The sequence below is a fragment of the Lontra canadensis genome, unplaced genomic scaffold (genome assembly GCF_010015895.1).
Source record: "Lontra canadensis isolate GAN:19392208 unplaced genomic scaffold, GSC_riverotter_1.0 scaffold4, whole genome shotgun sequence".
NCBI classification, from domain to species: Eukaryota; Metazoa; Chordata; class Mammalia; order Carnivora; family Mustelidae; genus Lontra; species Lontra canadensis.
The window spans coordinates 1,514,219-1,534,079 of NW_022630998.1; the positions used below are offsets into that span (position 1 = coordinate 1,514,219).

A 19,861-nucleotide genomic window follows, 5' to 3' on the forward strand; every position below is an offset into this window, starting at 1 on the left:
TGCGTGAATCAAGATCTCTCGCATGGAGTATGTCCACTCAAAGAACTTGATATACAGAGATGTAAAGCCTGAGAACTTCTTAATAGGACGACCAGGAAACAAAACCCAGCAAGTTATTCATATTATAGATTTTGGTTTGGCAAAGGAATATATTGATCCAGAGACAAAGAAACACATACCATACAGAGAACACAAGAGCCTTACAGGAACAGCTAGATATATGAGCATAAACACACATTTAGGAAAAGGTATGTGTACCTTTCATAAGTACAGAAATTTGAATTAGTAACTATCCTAAGAGTGTAAGTTTTTATTTGTTATTATGGTTCAATTTTGGGGGGATTACAGTTGCTTCTATTGTAATTTCTTTATCACATCTGACTAGAGTTTACTTTGATTTATATTTAATAAAATTCTTTAAAAGTAAGTTGCTCTAGAGTAAATGAATGACAGATCCTTACCTTCACTCTTTTTTTAATATGACAACTTGAAATGTTCAACTTTGATACAGTTAGGTAGATGCGTAAGATTAGTTTTATTAAAGAATATGAGAGAATACTTAATTTTAACTGCATTTAATGTGTGTGTGAAGATTTTTGATTGAGACTTTGGCTTTCTATACAGCCAGCCAAGGAGATGGCATCCTGCCCAATACATTGAATGCTGAGAGTACATACCTTAGTGGTTCTGTTTACAGTATAGAAATTATATGACTTGAAACAAATTATTTAACTTTTTAAAGAGGGTTCCTTATAAAATAATATCAACTTCCCAGAGTTTCTTACAGCTCCCCCCCCACCATCAAGGATTCATTCCAGGAACATGTATTTCATTGATTTGTCACATCTCTCTGGTCTCTTTATCTGGAACACTCCTTCACCTTTCTTTTTGGTTCATGACCTTCATATTTTTGTGGAGTATCTATAGGATATTTTATAGAATGTCTTCAATTTGAGTCTGTCTCATAATTTCTTCATGATTATATTTGAGTGTGCATCAGTAGCACAAAATCACAAGTGATGTGTTGGCAGTGTGTCATGTCAGGTGGTATGTGATGTCAGTTGTTGCGTGTAGTTTTCATCCCTTGCTTAGTGTAGTGTCTGCTCAGTTATACTTAACAAATTTCCTATTTTCCCTTTGCCATTCAAAAGTATTTTGTAAGTGAATTTGTGAGATTATGTAAATACAAATATGTTGCTCCTCATCAAATTTTACCCACTAGATTTAGTTACCATCCATTGATGATTTTCTAATTCATCAGTCCTTATGTATTTGTTGATAATCTAATGTAAGCAGAAGCTTTTTCTCTTTTTCCCATTTATTGACTAAAGTAAGTAAGGACTCATGGATTCTTACTGAAAGTAGTATAGTTCACTGCTGTCATTATTTATTTTGATACTCATGTTGTCCCAGATTTGGCCATTGGTTGCCCAGTCCAGCTGGCTGCTCTGTCCTTTGGCTTATCCTCATGATTCTTTGAGAACTTTACTTTCTGGAGCTACAACTTGTTCCAGATTCATCTTGTAGTTTCTCTGCTCTAACCCAGAAACAGACGTTTCTTCAAGTTTCTGTGGGTTCTTTTATTGAATAATGTTATACAGAAAGCAAGATCTGGGCACTAGGTGTACTCATTGCTACTGGTGTGTTATTGCTTCTAGGCGCCTTCTGCAGTGGAACTATGAAATGCATATGTGTATGTGAAACACATGTCCACACATACATATATTAATACCTATCTACTAAGAATCCTGAGTTGATTATGATGCTTTTAAATTTCATTCTAAGACCACAAAGTAGTACCTCCATTTCCATATGTGTAATTCCCTTGTCTTTTCTCTCTATATGTCTTCCTTTGCCAATAATGAGAACTATGGCTACCACTACTCTATTTTACTCATAGTTAGAAGCCTGAGATTCTCAGATTGTTGTTTCAGAATTGGTAACTAATAGCAGTATGTAAAGCAAGCTTACTAGAATTGACAGTATTTGTAATTCTTATTTTATTGAAAAGTTCATTTTTTAAAATAAAATTTACATTGAGTAAAGTTTACAACATTTATGTATATCATGTGTGATTTTTGACATATGTACACATGTGGGTAGCCCACAACCCTGTCAGGAGTTACATTATTATCATTCCTTAGACTTCATTTGTGCTCTCTCCCCCACTTTCTCCAAAAGTAGCCATTGTTGTGATTTCTGTCACCATAGATTAGTTTTGCTGGTTCTGTTACTTCATATAAATGGGATCATCTGGCTTCTTTTGCTCACTATGAGATTAATGTTTGTTTTTCAAGTATCAGTAACTTTTTTTAGAGGTTTCTTTTTGAGGTTCAGTAGTATTCCATTGCACAAATATACCACACAAATGGTTTATTTATCCTAATGTTGATGAACATTTTGATTATTAAGTGTTTTACTATAAGGAATTTAAAAAAATCTTTCAGTGGGTGTATGTTTTGAGTTCTTTTGGGTAAATACTTGAAATTGGAATTGCTGTTGGGTCCTATGGTAGATATCGTTAAACTTTATCAAAAACTGCCCATCAGTACCCCAAAGCATTCATACCATTTCCTGTTTCCACCAGTAATGAATGAGAGTTCAGTTTGTTTCAGTCTTGACAATATTTGGAGTTGTCCTTCTTTTTCATTCTAGCTGTTGTAGTGGATATGTGGTGGTGGTTTGTTTCTCCATGACTAATGATTCTGAGCTCTGTTACTTGTGCTTATTGACCATTTGTGTATCTTCTTTTGTGACTTGTGTGTCATTTAATTGTTGATTTATAGGAATTCTTTATATATTCTGGATATAAATTCTTTCCCAGATATATGTCCTATGAATAGATTCTTCTAGTCTGTGGCTTACCTACTCATTTTCTTAGTGATGTCAGTAGTTAGCAGAAGTTGTAAATATTTGTGAAATCAGTTATTTATCAGTTTTTTTTGTTTCATGATCATTACTTTTTGAATCCTGAGAAATCTTTGTCCCCAGGAGATGAAGACATTTTATGTTTTCTTCTACAGTCTACAGTTAATTTTCATATGGTGTGAATTAGGGGTTGAGGTTCTTTTTATGATACCATATTCTTTCCCATTGGGTTACTTCTTTGCCTTTCTAAAAAAAGTCAGTTCTAGGTTATGTTTGTAGTAGTTTATTCTGAAGTCTCAAACCATGGTCAGTTTTCATATCAGATAAAGTCAGACTTTATTTTCTGCCTTTAGATTCCATCCCTGACATCTCACTCACAAAGAAAAATAGAAACATAAACCAATCAGCACTTACCCATCATCCCTGCTTAAATGTACCTTGTGGTATACAGTCACTTTTTCTTCAAGACCTTAGCAGTAACGTGACCCAGGCTTCAACTCCTGGTCATAGCTTCTTCTCTGACCATTCTTCGGAGACTTACCTGCTCTCTATGGCATTCCCTGCTTCTTCCTCTCAGTTGGAACTAATAGCACTTGCTTACTGAAAGTGTGTTCCCTGACAGGCTCCTGATAGAAGAGCTGTGGTATTTTTTTCTCTTCAGCTGTCTGAAATCCCTGAAAAATATAAATCTGCCTTACTTTAAGAAAAGTAAGTTTCAAATATCTAAAATTAGTTGCATTCAGGTAGTGTTTTTGGGGGGAGTGCCTTTTGATAGCAAACTTTGATGACAGATTTAAAATAAGATTGCATAGATACACAACTTTCCGGATTGTGTCTTCTGTTAAAATCAGGCACACCTGTATTTAGACGAACAGTGTCTGTGAGAGATTTTCATTTCATGGTAGTTGTTAACAGACTATTGCATAACAACTAACAAAGGTTCACCACCATTTTATTGTGAGATATGAAGTCACAACTTCCTTATGGCCCGATGTTTTTTTTATCCAAACAATGGCACATGTAACAGCATTCTATTTGTAGAAATGGCAAAGCAAATCTGATATGTTTGTCCCTGTTAGGAAAAGCCTTCAGAGCTTGGGAAATGGCATTTAACTATTACAGTAATCTTTTTACTCCTTTTTCAGCAAGAAAACAAACAAAATATTTCTTTGGCAAGTATTGCAAAGAACAAAGGCTTTAATCCTTACTTTCTCCTATTTACAAAAGCCCTGCTTCTTAATTTTTATGTAGTACTTGGGAAGTAGATGGGCAGAGAAAATTTGTTTCCCAGATTACATGATTTCCTGTTTTTTAAGAAATTAAGAGTAAGCTTAAGTCACGTGAGTTTAAGTGCTGAAGAGTTAAAGCATTTTTATAAGTGAGATGGCTGTGAACGTGGGCTTTTTAGTGATGTTTTGAGTTTAAAGCACCAGCTTTGTGAGGAGTCAGGAACAGATAGAAAAGAAAAAGTAGTGAAAATGGAATCTTCTAGTAGTGATTTTAATTTGCTTATAAATTTTTTTCCTTTTGGCTTTGCTTGGACTTTGGTGATTACTCTTTTAAGAGGAATTAAAGCCTTCTTATTCATTCTTTACTCTTGTGCATTCAAGGACTTTGTACACACATGAGCATTTCAAAAGAGAGAATTTGTTCAGACAGACCTTTGTGCACGTTTATAAGTATTTTTCCTTTGTGGAGATTAGTGCACTGTATCAGATTTAAAAGGGAAAAAGCTGGAATAGTGTAAAATCACGGTGTGGGTTTTAACCTCTTTATTCCTGTGAGAGATATATATATAGATATATATGTATATCTATATATATCTTCACTGCACGATTGATGTTAAGTAGGCAGATTTCTTTATTCACTGTGTACCTTCTTATACCTTCTTGAGTCACTGTTCAAGATGAAATCTTATAAAAGCTGTGTGTGACACGTGGATTTCTGTGGTCTGCTCTAGTGGAAGCCTTCTTTACTATTATATTGAAATGTTATTTTAAAATTGTGTCTGCTTGAGTGTCTTATTTTTAATACTTTTTCAAGATTTTTTTTTTGTTTTGATCAACTCCTTTGAACCTCATTTTAAAGATTTTATTTATTTATTTGACAGATAGAGATCACAAGTAGGCAGAGAGGCAGGCAGAGAGAGAAGAGGAAGCAGGCTCCCCAGTGAGCAGAGAGCCCAATGCGGGGCTTGATCCCAGGACTCTGGGATCATGACCCGAGCCAGAGGCAGAGGCTTCAACCCACTGAGCCACCCAGGCGCCCCTGAACCTCATTTTATAATCTTCCTTTGGATCACTCATTTTTCCTTTCATGACAAAACTGGTCTTGTTGAAGTCATTTGAAGTAAATACTCTGCATTTCTCTTTACTAAGTAATAGTAGAATTTTTTTTTTAAATTAATATTGAATATTCATGAACTAAGGGATTAGGATTTGAAGAATAAACTGCCAGTTGCTTTGTAAATGTTAACAAAAAAATCTGTGTTGCATAGAAGAATAACATTTCAAGCCTCTAAGTGGTAAGCTCTGTGAAGGGATCACAGAATTTATGATTTTACAAAAATGTCTTCTTTCTGTGCTGTCATCTGATGGTGTGTGATTCATATAATTTCTATGTTAATTGCCCAAATTCCCGAGGACAGCTCTTAGGCTCCCAAACAGCTTCTTAGCAGTTGAAAAACATGTATTTACATTTTATAATTATGTTTTAACAGTTTAAAAATGAATTGCACAGTTCATCGCTTTCTTAAACAAAATACGATGAACATAATTTACATTTTCTGGATGACTCAGCTTTGTAAATTTTGTGTGATTACTATTACATGGTGATACCCTCAAGTTCAGTTAGAGAATGTTAGGACGTATACCTTGATTTAAATAAGTTAAGAGAAAATGAATTTAAATAGCAGTGCTTTTTTTAAATGTAATTTTTTAGAGCATTTTTTTTTTAAGAAGAGTTTTTGATTCACAGCAAAATTAGGCAGAAGGTACAGAGATTTCCCTTTTACTCCCTGCCCCAACACAGGCAGCACCCCTCCCGCCCCCAGCCCCGCCTGTCAGCATCCCTCACCAGAGTAGTACGTTAGGTACAAGTGACCTACCCTGACACATCATTATTCTCTGTGGAGTCCGTAGTTTACTCTTGGTCTTGCACATTCTGTGGGTTTGGATACATTTATAATGACATGCATGAACCATTGTAGTATTATACAGGAGAGTTTCACTTCCCTAGGCATCCCCTATGACCCACCTATTCATCCCTCGCTTCCCACCTCCCACCCTCCAAACTCCTGGCAACCACATCTTTTTTGTTGTCTCCATAGTTTTGCCTTTTCCAAATACCATGTAATTTGAAATAAGCAATATGTAACCTTTTTAGACTGACTTCTTTTACTTGGTTATATGCATTTAAGGTTTCTCCGTGGTTTTCCATGACTTGGTAGCTTATTTATTTTTAATGCTGAGCACCATTGCGTTGTCTGGATGTAGCACAGTTTATTCACCAGTTTACCTGCTGCAGGGCATCTTGGTTGCCTCCAGGTTTCGGCAGTTAGGAAAAAAACTGCTGTAAACATCCATGTGCAGGTTTTTGTGGGACCTAAGTTTTCATCTCCTTTGGGTAAATACCAAGGACAGTGCTAGATCATATGTTAAAAGTATGTTGTAAGAAGCCCTGAGACCCCAGCAGCATGTCTGAAAGTTCAGCTTAAATTCTGATACTGTCTACTTGGAGATAGCGTCAGATCCCAAGATTAAGGATTACATCCTACAAGACCACTCACCAACCCCCTGCTTCACATAACACTTGCAAACTCTAGGGTGTTACCTGTGCTTCTGACTGATCATGGATAGATTAGAAGCTCCAGCTACGTCCGCCTTAGGTTCAAGTTTCTTTGCTAGAGTGGTTTTGTAGACTCCGGGAAGCACTAACTTAGGTTTACGATTTTATTACAGGACATGATAAAGGATACAAATCAACAGTCAGATGTAGGATAGGAGCCCAAACAAAGGAACTTCTGTCCTTGTGCAGCTTGGGCCCTGGCTTGGTGACACATGTAGGTGTTCTGGATCCCCAAGTGTGGAAGCTCTCCCAAAAGGGCCAGAAAGCTGTCCTCTTAGGTTTTTATGGGGACTTCATTACATAGTCATGATTGACTAATGCATTGGCCATTGGCTAGTTTAACCTCCAACCTCTTTTCCCTCCCTGAAGGTTGGGGGCTGGGACTGAAAGTCCCAACCCTCTAATCATAAGGTTGATCTCCCTGGCAACCAGCCCGTGATCTAGGGTGGGTTCAAGATTCACCTTCATTAGTTACCAAACACCCATTTTACCTTTATGGCTCTGAAGTGTTTTCACAAAATGTGGCTAAAGACCTAATGTATCTTGAGATATATATTCTGGTCATCTGAATGACCAAATATATATTTCTTTTCTTTTCTTTCTTTCTTTTTTTTTTTTTTTTAAAAGATTTTATTTATTTATTTGACAGAGAGATCACAGGTAGGCAGAGAGGCAGGCAGAGAGAGAGGAGGAAGCAAGCTCCCTGCTAAGCAGAGAGCCTGATGCGGGGCTTGATCCCAGGACCCTGAGATCATGACCTGAGCCGAAGGCAGAGTCTTTAACCCACTGAGCCACCCAGGTGCCCCCAAATATGTATTTCTTATAAATCATTATGTGGCAGTAGTGTTATCTCATTGTTTTAATTTGTGTTTCCTGATGACGTAGGGTGTGTAGCATCTTTTCTTACGTGTCGATTGCTGTAGGTTTATAGTCTGAGAGTAGTTATTTTGTTATTTTTTAAAAGGCTTTTATTGGTATTTAAATATCTCATAGCGTACTATTTGTTATCATGTGTAGTACTGTTGCTGGCAGTACTTCACTCTTCTCTTTTTTTGGTTTGCTTCTCCTGATAAATTTATTGGATTTTATCTAAATTAAGAGAACTGGATTTCAAGAGCACTTCTTTAGTTATCAGGTGAATGCATGTGCTGGGTTCCATTGCTCTGAAAACTTTTTTTTTCTTTTCTTTATGCATTCTGGTTATTGCAACATTGGGTATCTGGATATTGTCTTGCATAATTGTGCCTTTTCTTTTGCTAAATAGGTTTGTGTTTTCATTTAACAAAAAACATCTTAATTATGTAATTTTGGAACATGTAAACAAGCTCAGTGAATTTTGAAGAAGAGTTTTTTTGTGGGGGGCGCTGTTAGGGAAAAATAATTTTCAACATTTCAGAAGGAAATATAAAGTAAAACCTTTGCTTGTAGTAATTTTTGTTGTTGTTGTTGTTTATATATAAAGAATGATTTAAATTTTCTTCAGTGAGAGGTTTTTTTGATTTTTTTATGAGTTCTCTTGTCTTGCCTGTATTTAGTGTTAACTAACATGTCTTTTGGTCTAATTGTTTTTCATTTTTGTAGGAAAATGCAGTAATGAGGATTTTTTTTTTGCAAATAATTATGTATATATTAGAAAGTTTTCTGGTTATAAGCATTTGATCTATTTTTTCTTTGACAGAGGTAAATTTGAGTTAATAAGGAAGGGATATTTTTCTGTTGCTGAAAATTAAATTGAAATTAAGTCAAAATAGAAATAGTTCTAAACATGTGAGGAATAAAAGTAGCTTAAGAGGAAAACAATGTTCAGTTAAAGAGTAGGACTTTTAAGTAGAAAAGCATTGCAGAAGATGTACAGTAAATATTTGATTAATTGATTGGTTCTACTTTGCCTTTGCTTTCTGAAATGAAAAAAGTGCAGATGTGGTTTAGAATTCTGCCTTTCTCTTTTAGGTGCATAGTTTTAGGCTTGTCTCTTAGCCTTTCTGAGCCTTTATTTTCTTATTTGGGATTACTGCTGCTTTAAGTGTAGGTAGAATTTTAAACAGTCATCAGTTTCACACATTCACCCATACCAGGCCCTTAATATGTGCTGATTCTATGTATTTTATGTGATACATATATTCTTAAATAGCAAAATTTTAATTGACTCTTTACATAACTTTTAAACTTATTGGAAAACTTACTTTAGAAGATTCTTTAATGATACCTGTTGTAAAGTAAATCATCACTTTCTCATTTCGTAGTTGCTCATAGTAAGGGTTCCTATAATGAGGATTCTTGGCTTCCAGGGAAACATCCATTTTCAAACAGGCCTTTGTAGTTAAGTGCTTTATAAAATGTGAACAGGGCCTAATAAGGGCCAGATTACCTTTGGGAAATTTTTTTTTACCCCCATGAAACAGATCTGTTAAAGACCTGAGGAGGTATTCTTTAGTTACTACTGTGTTTGACTTCTGTTACTCACTACATGGTGAAATTTACTTCCAGATTTGTCAGTTGATGAACACAAAGAAAAGAATTATGAGAGTAAGGAACATTTCAGGCTGAGTTACAGAAGTGGTTTATTTTATTAGGTCGTATTTATGACTTGAATTTTTAAATACTGTGTAGGTTTTGAGACTAATACTGCTTTCTGAGACTATCATATAGGCAAGATTACCTTATGATCAGGGCTTTTTGGCAGTCTGGTAACTAAGGCCCTACACCTTGAATTTAAAGGGAAATTGCCTTTTATACTGTGTTCCTCTCCTTAACAAAGAATGCTATTTGGGAGGGGTCAGTATTTGCAAATCATTCAGTCTTTTAAAATTATCTCTCCAGTATTTCATATGCTGCTTATTTCATATGTATTTCATATGGTACTGCTTTTTAAATCTGTTTTCCAGTTGTTGATTGCTTTCATAGAAATGCAATTTATTTTTTATATATTGAACTTGTATTCTGTAACCTTGCTAAAACTCATGTACTAGTTCTAATAGGTTCTTTTTTTTTGTAGATTACTTTGGATTTTCCACCTATATAGTCATATGGCCTGCAGAAAAAACTAGTTTCACTTCTTTATTTCCAATCTGAATACCTTTTAATTTTTTTCTTGATTTTTTTTTTTTTTTTTTTTTTTTTTTGGTACTAACAAGTCTTCTAGTATAAACACTGAATAGATAATGTGAGAGTGAACATCCTTGTTTTGTTCTTGATTGTAGGAGTAAGAATTATGGCCATGTAAGAATTATGTTACAGATTTTTCATAGAAGTCCCTTGTCAGAATGAAGTTTTTTCCTATTGCTTATTTAATGAGTTTTAAAAAATATATCATAAATGCATGTTATGTTTTATTAGGTACTTTTTCTGTATCTTTTGAGGTGATCATATGATTTATATATTTTATTGACATGGTGAATTACATAGTTGGTTTTTGAAAGTTAAACCAACCTTAAATTCAGGGGATGAACTAGTCATTTTGTATTAACTTTTGAAGGATTTTTTGACTGTGTTGATGAGAGACATTTCCTGTATTTTCCTTTGCTTGTAAAATGCCTTTGACTGGTAACATCATTAATGAAAAGAGTTTGGAAAGATGCCCTTCTGCTTCCTGAAGGAGTTTTGTGTAGAGCTAGTATTATTCCGTAACTGTTTAGTAGAATTCAGCAGTGATGCCATCTGGGCCTTTGGTTATATTTTGGGAAGATTTTAGATTATAAATTAAATTTCTTTAATTGGCGTAGAACTGTTCACATCTTTGTAATTTATCTTTTAAGGCATTTGTTCATTTCTTTGAGTTGTTGAATTTACTGCCATAATGTTTGTTCATAATACTCTTTTACCATTCTTTTGATGTCTGTAGGATCTGTCCTGGTGTCCCCTGGTTGCTCCTGATGCTAGTAATTTGTGTTTTCTGTCTGCCGGCCTAGTGATACAGTTTTATTGGGTTTTTCATGTAACCAGCTTTTGATTTTGTGGTTTTCTCAATTGATTGTCTTTTTTGTCATCATTGGTGTCCTCATTTATCTTTACTTTTCCCTTTCGTCTTATATTTGGTGGTATTGACCTAGACATAGATAAATGGGTCACATTACAGAGTCCTGAAATGGACCCCTACACAGATCTCAATTGGTTTTTGAGAAGGGTTCAAAGTTAAGGGTGGAGAGCATAGTATTTAAAGAAACTATATGATAATAACAAGGTATTGGTATTGAAGAAAATGAGTTTAAACCCTTATCCCACATGCAGCAAAAAGAAAAACTATCACAAATGAATCCTAGATTTAAATTTAAGAACCCAAACGGTAGAATTTCTTGAAGAAAAAGTAGAAAATCTTTGCAACCTTAGACTAGTCAGAGATTTTCAGATGGGACATAAGAAAGCATAAGCAAACAAAACCCTATTAAGTTGGGCTTCATCAAAATGTGAACTTCTGTTCTTTGAAAGATACTGTTAAGAAAACAAAGCAAACTACATGTTTGCAAAACTTACATCTGACAATTACTTACATCCAGAATACACAAACAACCCTTACAACTTTATAGCAAGACACATAGTATAGTTTTAAAAAATGAGTAAAACATCACAAAATGATGTTTGAATAAGCAGTAGCACAGTTGAAACAGTGTTCAAAAATACTAGTCACTGCTGAAATTAAAATTAAATCGCAGTGAGCTAACACCTCACAGCCACTAGCAGGGCTGAAGTATAAAAGAGTGACCATGCTAAATGTGGAATGGGCAATACACCAACCAGTACGTGAGTTTTAGCAAGGTTGCCGGATACAAGTTCAGTATATAATTGAATTCTCAGATGTTGCTGGTGGAGATATAAAATGACACAATCCCTTTGGAAAACAGTGTAGAAGTATCTTAAAAAGTAAAATCTACAGTTTCCATATGAAGTAGTAATCCTCCTCCTAAAACTTTACACAGGAGAAATGGAAACATATGTCCACACAAAGACTTGTACAAGAATGTTCGTAGAAGTTTTATTCACAATAGCCCCAAACTGGAAGTTACTCGTGACCCAGCAACTGGTGAATATATAAGTATATTGTAATATACTACTCAGGAATAAAAAGTAATGAACTACCAATGCACACAACAACATAAAAAGATTATGTTGAGTGAAAGAATTTGGACCAAGGGTCCATGTTATACGACACTTTTCATATGAAACTGTATAAAAAAAAAATCAGATTTAATGTAGCCTGACAGAAAGCAGATAAATGGTTGTTTTGAGGCCAGGGTAGGGGAGGATAGCTGGCAATGGGCATAAGGGAACTTTTTGGAGTGTTGGAAATAGTTGTTGATTGTGGTGGTACTTAGGTGTACATTGTTAACATTTTTCAAACCGTACCCTTACAAAGGATGTATTTTATTATGTGTAAAGTATACTTCAATGAAAAGAGTTTCTTTTTTTAGTGTTTATCAACTTTAGTGCTATATTTCAGAATCATCTGCTAAGCTTTTTAAAATGTGTGTTCTTCTAGCTCATGTCATACTCAAGGAATCAGTCACTCATTTGAGGCATTTAAAAGTTTCAGAGGTGATTCTGATTCTCAGTGGGAGTTCAGAAATATGTATATTTTTCTCTTTGCATGACTCTTTATTCTTGAGGGTCCCAGGATCTAATATGGTCAAGTTGTATATATAAAATATATTACTCATCTTTCTCATGTTATTCACATCCCCACTTTTTTTTTAAATGGCTTTAAAAAGACCTTGAGTCTATTTTATTTATTTTGAAAGTTTTCTGTTTTTAATAGCATATGCGTACATTGTTATGATAGAAAATTGAAGCAGAAGAGAAAAATTTGCCATTACGCTGCAGTTTGAGTATATGAAATGAGAAGGTAGAATGTCCTGTCTAATCCTCCAATCTCATAACCCTAATTACTAACAATGTGATGCATTTTCTTTTGGATATCTTTGTTTCCTTGTAGGAAAGGGACACATATCTAGTATGATGTGTTTTCAGATGTTCATTTTTCTATTTAAGTAGTCTGTGTTCAGTGCCTGCTCTGTGGCTGCCATTATACTTGGTCCTGAGGATAATTAGCCAAGTGACATCTGCTGTCCTGTAATCTGCCGTCTGGTGGGAGAATAGATAAAGACTAGATAATAACTACACACACACACACACACACACACACACACACTGTAGCAAGTGTTACAGAAGACAGTTGTGGAATGAGATTAAATAGTAGAAATTAAAACCATTCCTGTCCTGTTCACGCTAGTTCAGAGCCAGGCTTTGAAAAGTTTGCTTTTTCAAAAGCATTCAGTACTGCTTAGGTAGTATGATGATGACTCATTTGGATAAAACATCTTACACATTTATAATTAAAGTACTATTTTTTCCTCTTATTGTTAGAGTTTGTGTATTATTTTAAAATAGTAAGGAATCTTAAGCATTTAACTTCAGTGACAAAAGAATTGGAAAAAAATTTCACTTAGCAAATATAAGTACCTTTTCAAGTCTTCCTCTGTGATTGTCACTCAGTCAGATGCTCTGCAACATTTTGTTACTAAAACAGCAGTAGTAATTTGAAAATGGCAGTTTGTTCTAGCAGCTTTTTTTTTGGTGGTGGCAGAGGGGTTATTAATGTTGGGATGGGTCAAATACAAGTGTTTTAAAGAATATATTACATAAAATCTAATTGCATTTAATATTAATGGAGAGTATATAGGATGGATGTTTTGTGCTCATATAAGCTCAGGAGATTCAGAGTTAAAGGAAGTGAATCATTTTTATCTCTGGGGTTTTTCTTTAACCTTTAATATGTTATATCCTGGGTCTTCAAGATGGAGCTATGGTACACAGTGACTCTGTATTTGATCATGGAACCCTTTCTGACTTGCTTTATACTTCTGTGGATAGATATCTAAAGAGAGCAATGAGTGCCCAGTGGAATCTTAAAAAAAAACAACCAAACAGACCCCCAAAAATGTAGCGGCATATTTTAAAGATGCACAATAATTTTAATGTTAAAAACATTGTTTAACTGGACATGATTTGTTGCTTGTAAGTGCTAGATAGTTTAAGTTTATATACTGAACTTTGGGAATTAATGTATATGTAACAAAAGAGTCAGTTCTCCATTCTTGAATCCTAAACTGGGAGAGGAAAGTGAAATTGATGTTTCTCTTATATTTCAGAACAAAGTAGAAGAGATGACTTAGAAGCTTTAGGTCACATGTTCATGTATTTTCTGAGAGGCAGTCTTCCTTGGCAAGGTTTAAAGGTAATTGTTTTTGTGTTTCCTTTCAAATTTTATAAATTGTTAATATGTCAGGGGTCTGTCTTCCAAGTAGTTAATTTTAACATCACCAGCTTCTCAGGACTTTTTTCCTTTCTGTTTTAGGCTGACACATTAAAAGAGAGGTATCAGAAAATTGGAGATACAAAACGAGCCACACCAATAGAAGTGTTATGTGAAAATTTTCCAGGTAATGAGTAACATGTGCTTATACACAGAAAACCACAGCAGTTAACTTCCATTGCTCAAGTTTGTAATGACTGGTTTTCATGCTTAGAAGAAACGAGTTCAAAGTATGATTTAAAAGATGTCAGCCTTTGATGTATAGACCACAGGGACAGTTTGTATATTTGCTCTGTTAAGATGGAATTAATAGAAGAAAATCCCATTTTTTGATAGTGTTGAGAGTGATATCAGCTAAAATATCCGTGACATACTTCTAATAAGTTAAAATACTTGCTGAGCAATGAGGCTGTAAAGTTTTGGTGCATACTGTTAGTCACTTGAGTCTCATTGTCGGACTCAAAGGAGGTGTGTGATACATGATTTAGTTTTCAAAGTACATTAAGATCTTACAAACCTAGTACTGGCAGGCTAATGTTACATTGGGGAGCTTTATAAAAATAGTTTTACTTCCATGCAGAGTTTTGGCAACTCAGATAAAGCCAACAAAAATTTTCTTGATTTCTAAATCAGTTAAGGAGTAAGAATAATGTGTTGCTAATGTCGGTAAGTAAAAAGTGAACCAATCTGGAAAGTCCAAGACTGAGATCATGCCTCACTTCAATATTCACGCGTCCTCCTGGCCAATGCTGGCATCAGTGCTGGAGTATTAGCAAGCATTGTGATCTCAGGAAGCCCTTCGAGTTTGCTTTCGTTATTCGGGGACAACAAACTTTAATTGCATATTTTTCGTCTTTGCTCTAACATCTAGAACCAGAAATTAAAAAAGATTTTGATTGACACTAGCAGTGTAGGTATAGGCAGACTGGCTCTCTGTTATTATGAATCGTATACAGATTATTTCTGCCGGATAAAATGGGGGTGTCAGAGTCACTTAGCCAGGTAATTAGCTAGAATGTAGAATAGTGAGATTCACCCTGTGAGGAAGGTCATTGGGTGCCATTCTCATTGCCCGTTGGGCTGTGCACGATTCTGTTCTCACTGGCCACTGTCAGTGAATTGAATCAGAAAAACACCCGAGAGTAACCTTCCATCTCTCACTACAGTGATTTTCTGTGTCCTGATGGTAAAATCCTGTTTTACTGATTGCTCACCATTTTGTCTATTGCTTTTTATGGCTTTTTCTTTATTTTCCTTTAGGAAAGTAGGCTCTTTAAGAAAAATACTTACCTCTAATACATTTGGGAATTACAGTGGCACAGAGAAATTTATATATTATCAAATAATTGTTGTATGACCAGAAACTAAATGAAAAATTAAACTCTGCTGCGGTTTTATTTCAGAGATCGCTTAGCTTTGTTTGGTTAGCATTCCGCTCATGGCCCAAGTTAGGAATTTGAATCCTCTGTTGGTCAGTTAGTTGAATGTGCCTGATGGTAGAAGAAATCCATCAGGCTAGTGTGGATGTTTTCATATATAAATCAATTCCCATCAGTATTTTAAAGGAATTTTTGAGTTTATGAGTGGAGTGTGATGCTTGTGTTTAAGTAATTATGTGTTAAGTTACTAATTCAATTTTTAGTACTATCCAAGGTTTTTACTCAAAATAACAATGTAAAATAATTTTAGCTTTCCCAATGAAATGAAGCGGAGGAATTTGTTAAGTAAAACCTCCTTTGACCTTTGACCCTATATTTTTCTTCCCTTCTCTTCTCCTTTTTAATTTCATTGTGATTAAATTCCTTAAATTTTAAATTTTAGTAGAATTTTGTTACTTCTTCATATTTTTGTAACACTGTTTTTTGACATTTAAATAATTTTATTATTAATGAATATATAGGAAAGTATAATCCGAATAATTTTTATTCCTTTCTAGAAGAAATGGCAACATATCTTCGTTATGTAAGAAGGCTAGATTTTTTTGAAAAACCAGACTATGACTACTTAAGAAAGCTTTTTACTGACTTGTTTGATCGAAAAGGATATATGTTTGATTATGAGTATGACTGGATTGGTAAACAGTTGGTGAGTACTCTGTGCTGTATAATGAAAGATTATTTGTAGTAACTTTTTCCCCACAGTACAGCTTCTTCAGTGAAAAGAGTTGAGTACAAAAAACTTTTAGAAGATTTTATTTATTTATTTAACAGAGAGAGAGAGAGAGATCACAAGTAGGCAGAGAGGCAGGCAGGGGGGGTGGTGGGGGGGGAAGCAGACGGTGTGGGGCTCCATCCCAGGACTCTGAGATCATGACCTGAGCCGAAGGCAGAGGCTTAACCCACTGAGCCACCCAGGCGCCCACAAATAATTTTTTTAAAGGATTCATTTTATTTCATCTTCCTGGGCATTTTAGGCAGCATAATACTAAAATTATTCTTTGAATTTTATAGAAACCCCATATTTGGACTCCTTGCTTTTTAAAGTAATGAGTTACTTTCAACTTTTCATTCCTGATTTATTTCTTACTGTTGAGTGTAATTTTTTTTTTTTTTTTTTTTGGATAATATCCTGTTATTTTAAAAGATCAGTTCGTCTTGTGTTTTGTTTATTTCAGCCATTTCTCAAAACATTTGTAATTCTAAATTAGGTTTTAATTATACTAGCAATTTTATTTAGCTTAAATCTTAAGTAGACTGGTACTTAAAAATTAGAGCATGTTTTGGGTTTTCAAAACTGTTCTAAGTTTTTGTAACTTGAAAAAAAATTAGTCTTAACTGTAACTGTAGGATTGGTGCTCATCACTTAAAGGGGCACATCATGAAATTCTTTCTTTGAAGGGACTCTTAAAATGTTTATTCTCACTAGTTTTTGTTTTGTTTTGTTGTTGTTGTTTTTTTTTTTTTTTTGATAAGTAAGAATGTCTTGCAAAACTTAAATCGTGGCTTGCTGTTGGCCAGTTTTTGTCCATATTTGGAAATACCAAACTCTCAGATTCAGGTATTTTTGAACAATTGGCTTATTTAAGTGTTTAATCTACATTTTTCTTAGATCCAAAGTTGAATTCACTATGTAAGTCTCACCTGGGTCAAAATATTGACGACAAACCATTTTATTACCTTATTTTGAAAATAATTTTCTTATTTTCTTAAAATGATTTGTTCTGTTTATGCATTGGCTTTGAAAATGAGAGACATACATGAGTACACTTTTATTCTTCTGATATAAAAAAGTAACCTGAAAGTAAAGACAGCATTAGAAAGCCTTTAAATGTTTTTGAAAATAGTGTAAAAAGTACCTATGTTCTCTTGTTTTAATTTCTCATTTTTAGTGACGTATTTCGAGAATGATCCCATTTTGTAAGGCTTTACTTTAGGTGTCTTTTATTATTTCTTTGATTCCACGAAGCAACTCAATAATTGTAAGACTTCTGCAATAGTCTTACTATTGATGCTCATTCTATATTGTAGCCAACTCCAGTGGGTGCGGTTCAGCAAGATCCTGCTCTGTCATCAAACAGAGAAGCACATCAGCACAGAGATAAGATGCAACAGTCCAAAAACCAGGTTTGCTGCTCTTTCAGATAAGAAATATCTTGATTTGCTTCTGTATTACCTTTTGACAGCATAAAAATAAATTTGTTTTTTTACCATGCCCAGATGATAGCCTTATAGGTGTGCCCATGTGGATGTGTGTATGTGAGCACATATCCACACATATAGATACATATTGAAGGATTGAAATACATCTTTTTTCCTTCAGTAGATGAAGATGATATACACATGCGTAATAAGGATTGAAAATGCACAGATTTGCAACAAATGAACTGTTTCCCCTCAGGTTCACTCTTCACTAGTTTAAAGTCACATGAAATGTTTAATGATAAATTTTTAATTCGTGGTATAAATTAGTGTAACAGCAATATTTGATAATCTATGAGAGTGGAAGTGTTTGAATATCTTGTTGGAGTAAATTATGATAGCAATTGATCTTTCTAACTGCAGTCTAAATTAGCTCAGTAAATTATTTGTTGAGTTTCTCCTATTTGAAAGCTATTATTCTGCATATCGCAGAAATGCACAAGGAAGGAAAACAACATAACCTATAGGAAATTATTTTGTAATGAGTGGTTAAGAGCTTGCTCATTCTCTGGAATCAGACACACCTGGGTATAACTTGACCTTGGACAAGTTACTCCATCTTTCAAAGCCTTAGTTCTCTCATCTGTGAAACAGAAAAATGCTTGTTAATTCCTATAAGCATTCAGTAAATCTCAGGTCTCATGGCTGGTGTTACTGTTAGGATTATTACAGTAAACTCACAAGTAACTGTATTACCAAACAGTGTAACCTCTGTCACATGGAACATATTAGTAAACTGCCATGAAGGTCATTGGAGTATGGGAATCTGTAAAGATTGTATGCAGAAGGTGGCTTTTGAGATGAGCCTGAAGAATGAATGGAGTTTTTTAAAGGCGGGTGAAAGAAAAAGGGCATTTGGGGGAGAGTGAACAGTGTAAAATAGGAAGGAGAAGTTTAAAAATGTAGTTTGTTTGAGGAATAGTGAGCATTTTAGTTTGCGTTGAGCATAGATTAGGTTCCAGGCAAGCCTAGCAGATAAATAGAGAGTGAAGAGTTTGTATTTCTTGGGTAAGGTAATTGAAAAGCTGTTGAAATTTTTGAGTGGTGTTCTCTCGCTTTTCTCTTTTTTGTAAAAAGAAGCTTGATTTAATCCATCTTTGACATAAAACATTTTGCTAATTGGGAGTTAAATGGTGTCTTTGGAATTTTCAGTTTTAACTCTTTCTGGGGAAGGATAATGTGCTATCTTTTCTTACTCGTACATCTTTTATCCCACTGGAATTCAAGTGAGTTAATAAACGAGATAAAAATCAAAGGAAAGAACACAACACAATAAAAATCATAGCAAAATAAAATGCTCCATTTAGGGGATGTTTAACAATATTATGCTTTAAAGTACAGCCAATTAAAACAGTAGTTTTAGAATTTTGCCTTAGAAAAATTGGGACAATAAAGGATCTTAAATACAAATTTCTTCAGATATAAATTAGTATCAGTTGTTAGTTTGAATACTCTGGAAAGATCCACATATAGAAAGAAATGGCTCCAAGTGAAGACTTGGAGTTTGTGTTTTATAAATCAGAATTAATTTCTCAATTGGATGATGATCAATAATTCATGTTCTCTGGAGATGTCCTCTTGAGCTGTTAGGTATTGTAATAAGTGAAACTCTTCTCTTAATTTTGAGTTCAGTTATAATTCAGATGTCTTCAAGTTGAACTTCCTTTGTGTTTTGACTTGTCTTCCTAGCTAGATGGTGAGCTCAGTTAAGGCGGGAAGCATGTTTTATTTATGTAGTCCTTGTTGCACTAAATGTAGGGAGTCGATTTTTGTTTTTCGTTGTGTGTTTTTTTCAGGAAACCTTTTAGGGTAGCTTATGTATTAAATCTGTGACCTGGATATGTGCACTGTCATCATAATAGAAAAGTTGTATATCTTAACTTTTCCTAAACATCATTGCAGCAATAAACATTTCAGGTGTGTGAGAAACTCAAAACTGACAATCACAAAAGAACATTTAGTTAAATGACTGAAATGTTGCAGTGTCCCCAGTTAAATAGTTTTTACTATACAGCTGGTAGTTGAAGTTCAGAATCTCCTGACATTTCAGAGAAGGACTTAGATGCATGTGACTTTTGTTTCTGAAGACAGGCTGGAGAGCTGTTCCTGTCTTCTTAAAGAGGTCCATGACCCTTATATGTTACCTGTTGTTGTAGGCAGTATTTAGGTATTCGTCTCCATTTTAGCATCATTTTCATCCTTT

General features: G+C 34.5%; 1 protein-coding gene across 9 annotated transcripts in view; it reads left to right on the forward strand.

The window, feature by feature from the left end:
- The window catches only part of CSNK1G3 (casein kinase 1 gamma 3), a 110,904-nt gene that overhangs the window by 66,568 nt on the left and 24,475 nt on the right, over positions 1 to 19,861 (forward strand). For 5 of the 9 annotated variants that reach the window (XM_032844385.1, XM_032844413.1, XM_032844396.1 and 2 more), the window contains exons 6-10: positions 14 to 248; positions 13,857 to 13,942; positions 14,063 to 14,147; positions 15,957 to 16,105; positions 17,488 to 17,583. In XM_032844385.1, the coding sequence (XP_032700276.1) occupies positions 14 to 248; positions 13,857 to 13,942; positions 14,063 to 14,147; positions 15,957 to 16,105; positions 17,488 to 17,583 (651 nt within the window). The remainder of the gene's footprint in view (positions 1 to 13; positions 249 to 13,856; positions 13,943 to 14,062; positions 14,148 to 15,956; positions 16,106 to 17,487; positions 17,584 to 19,861) is intronic. The other 4 variants (XM_032844403.1, XM_032844422.1, XM_032844440.1 and 1 more) reach the window with 1 other exon arrangement.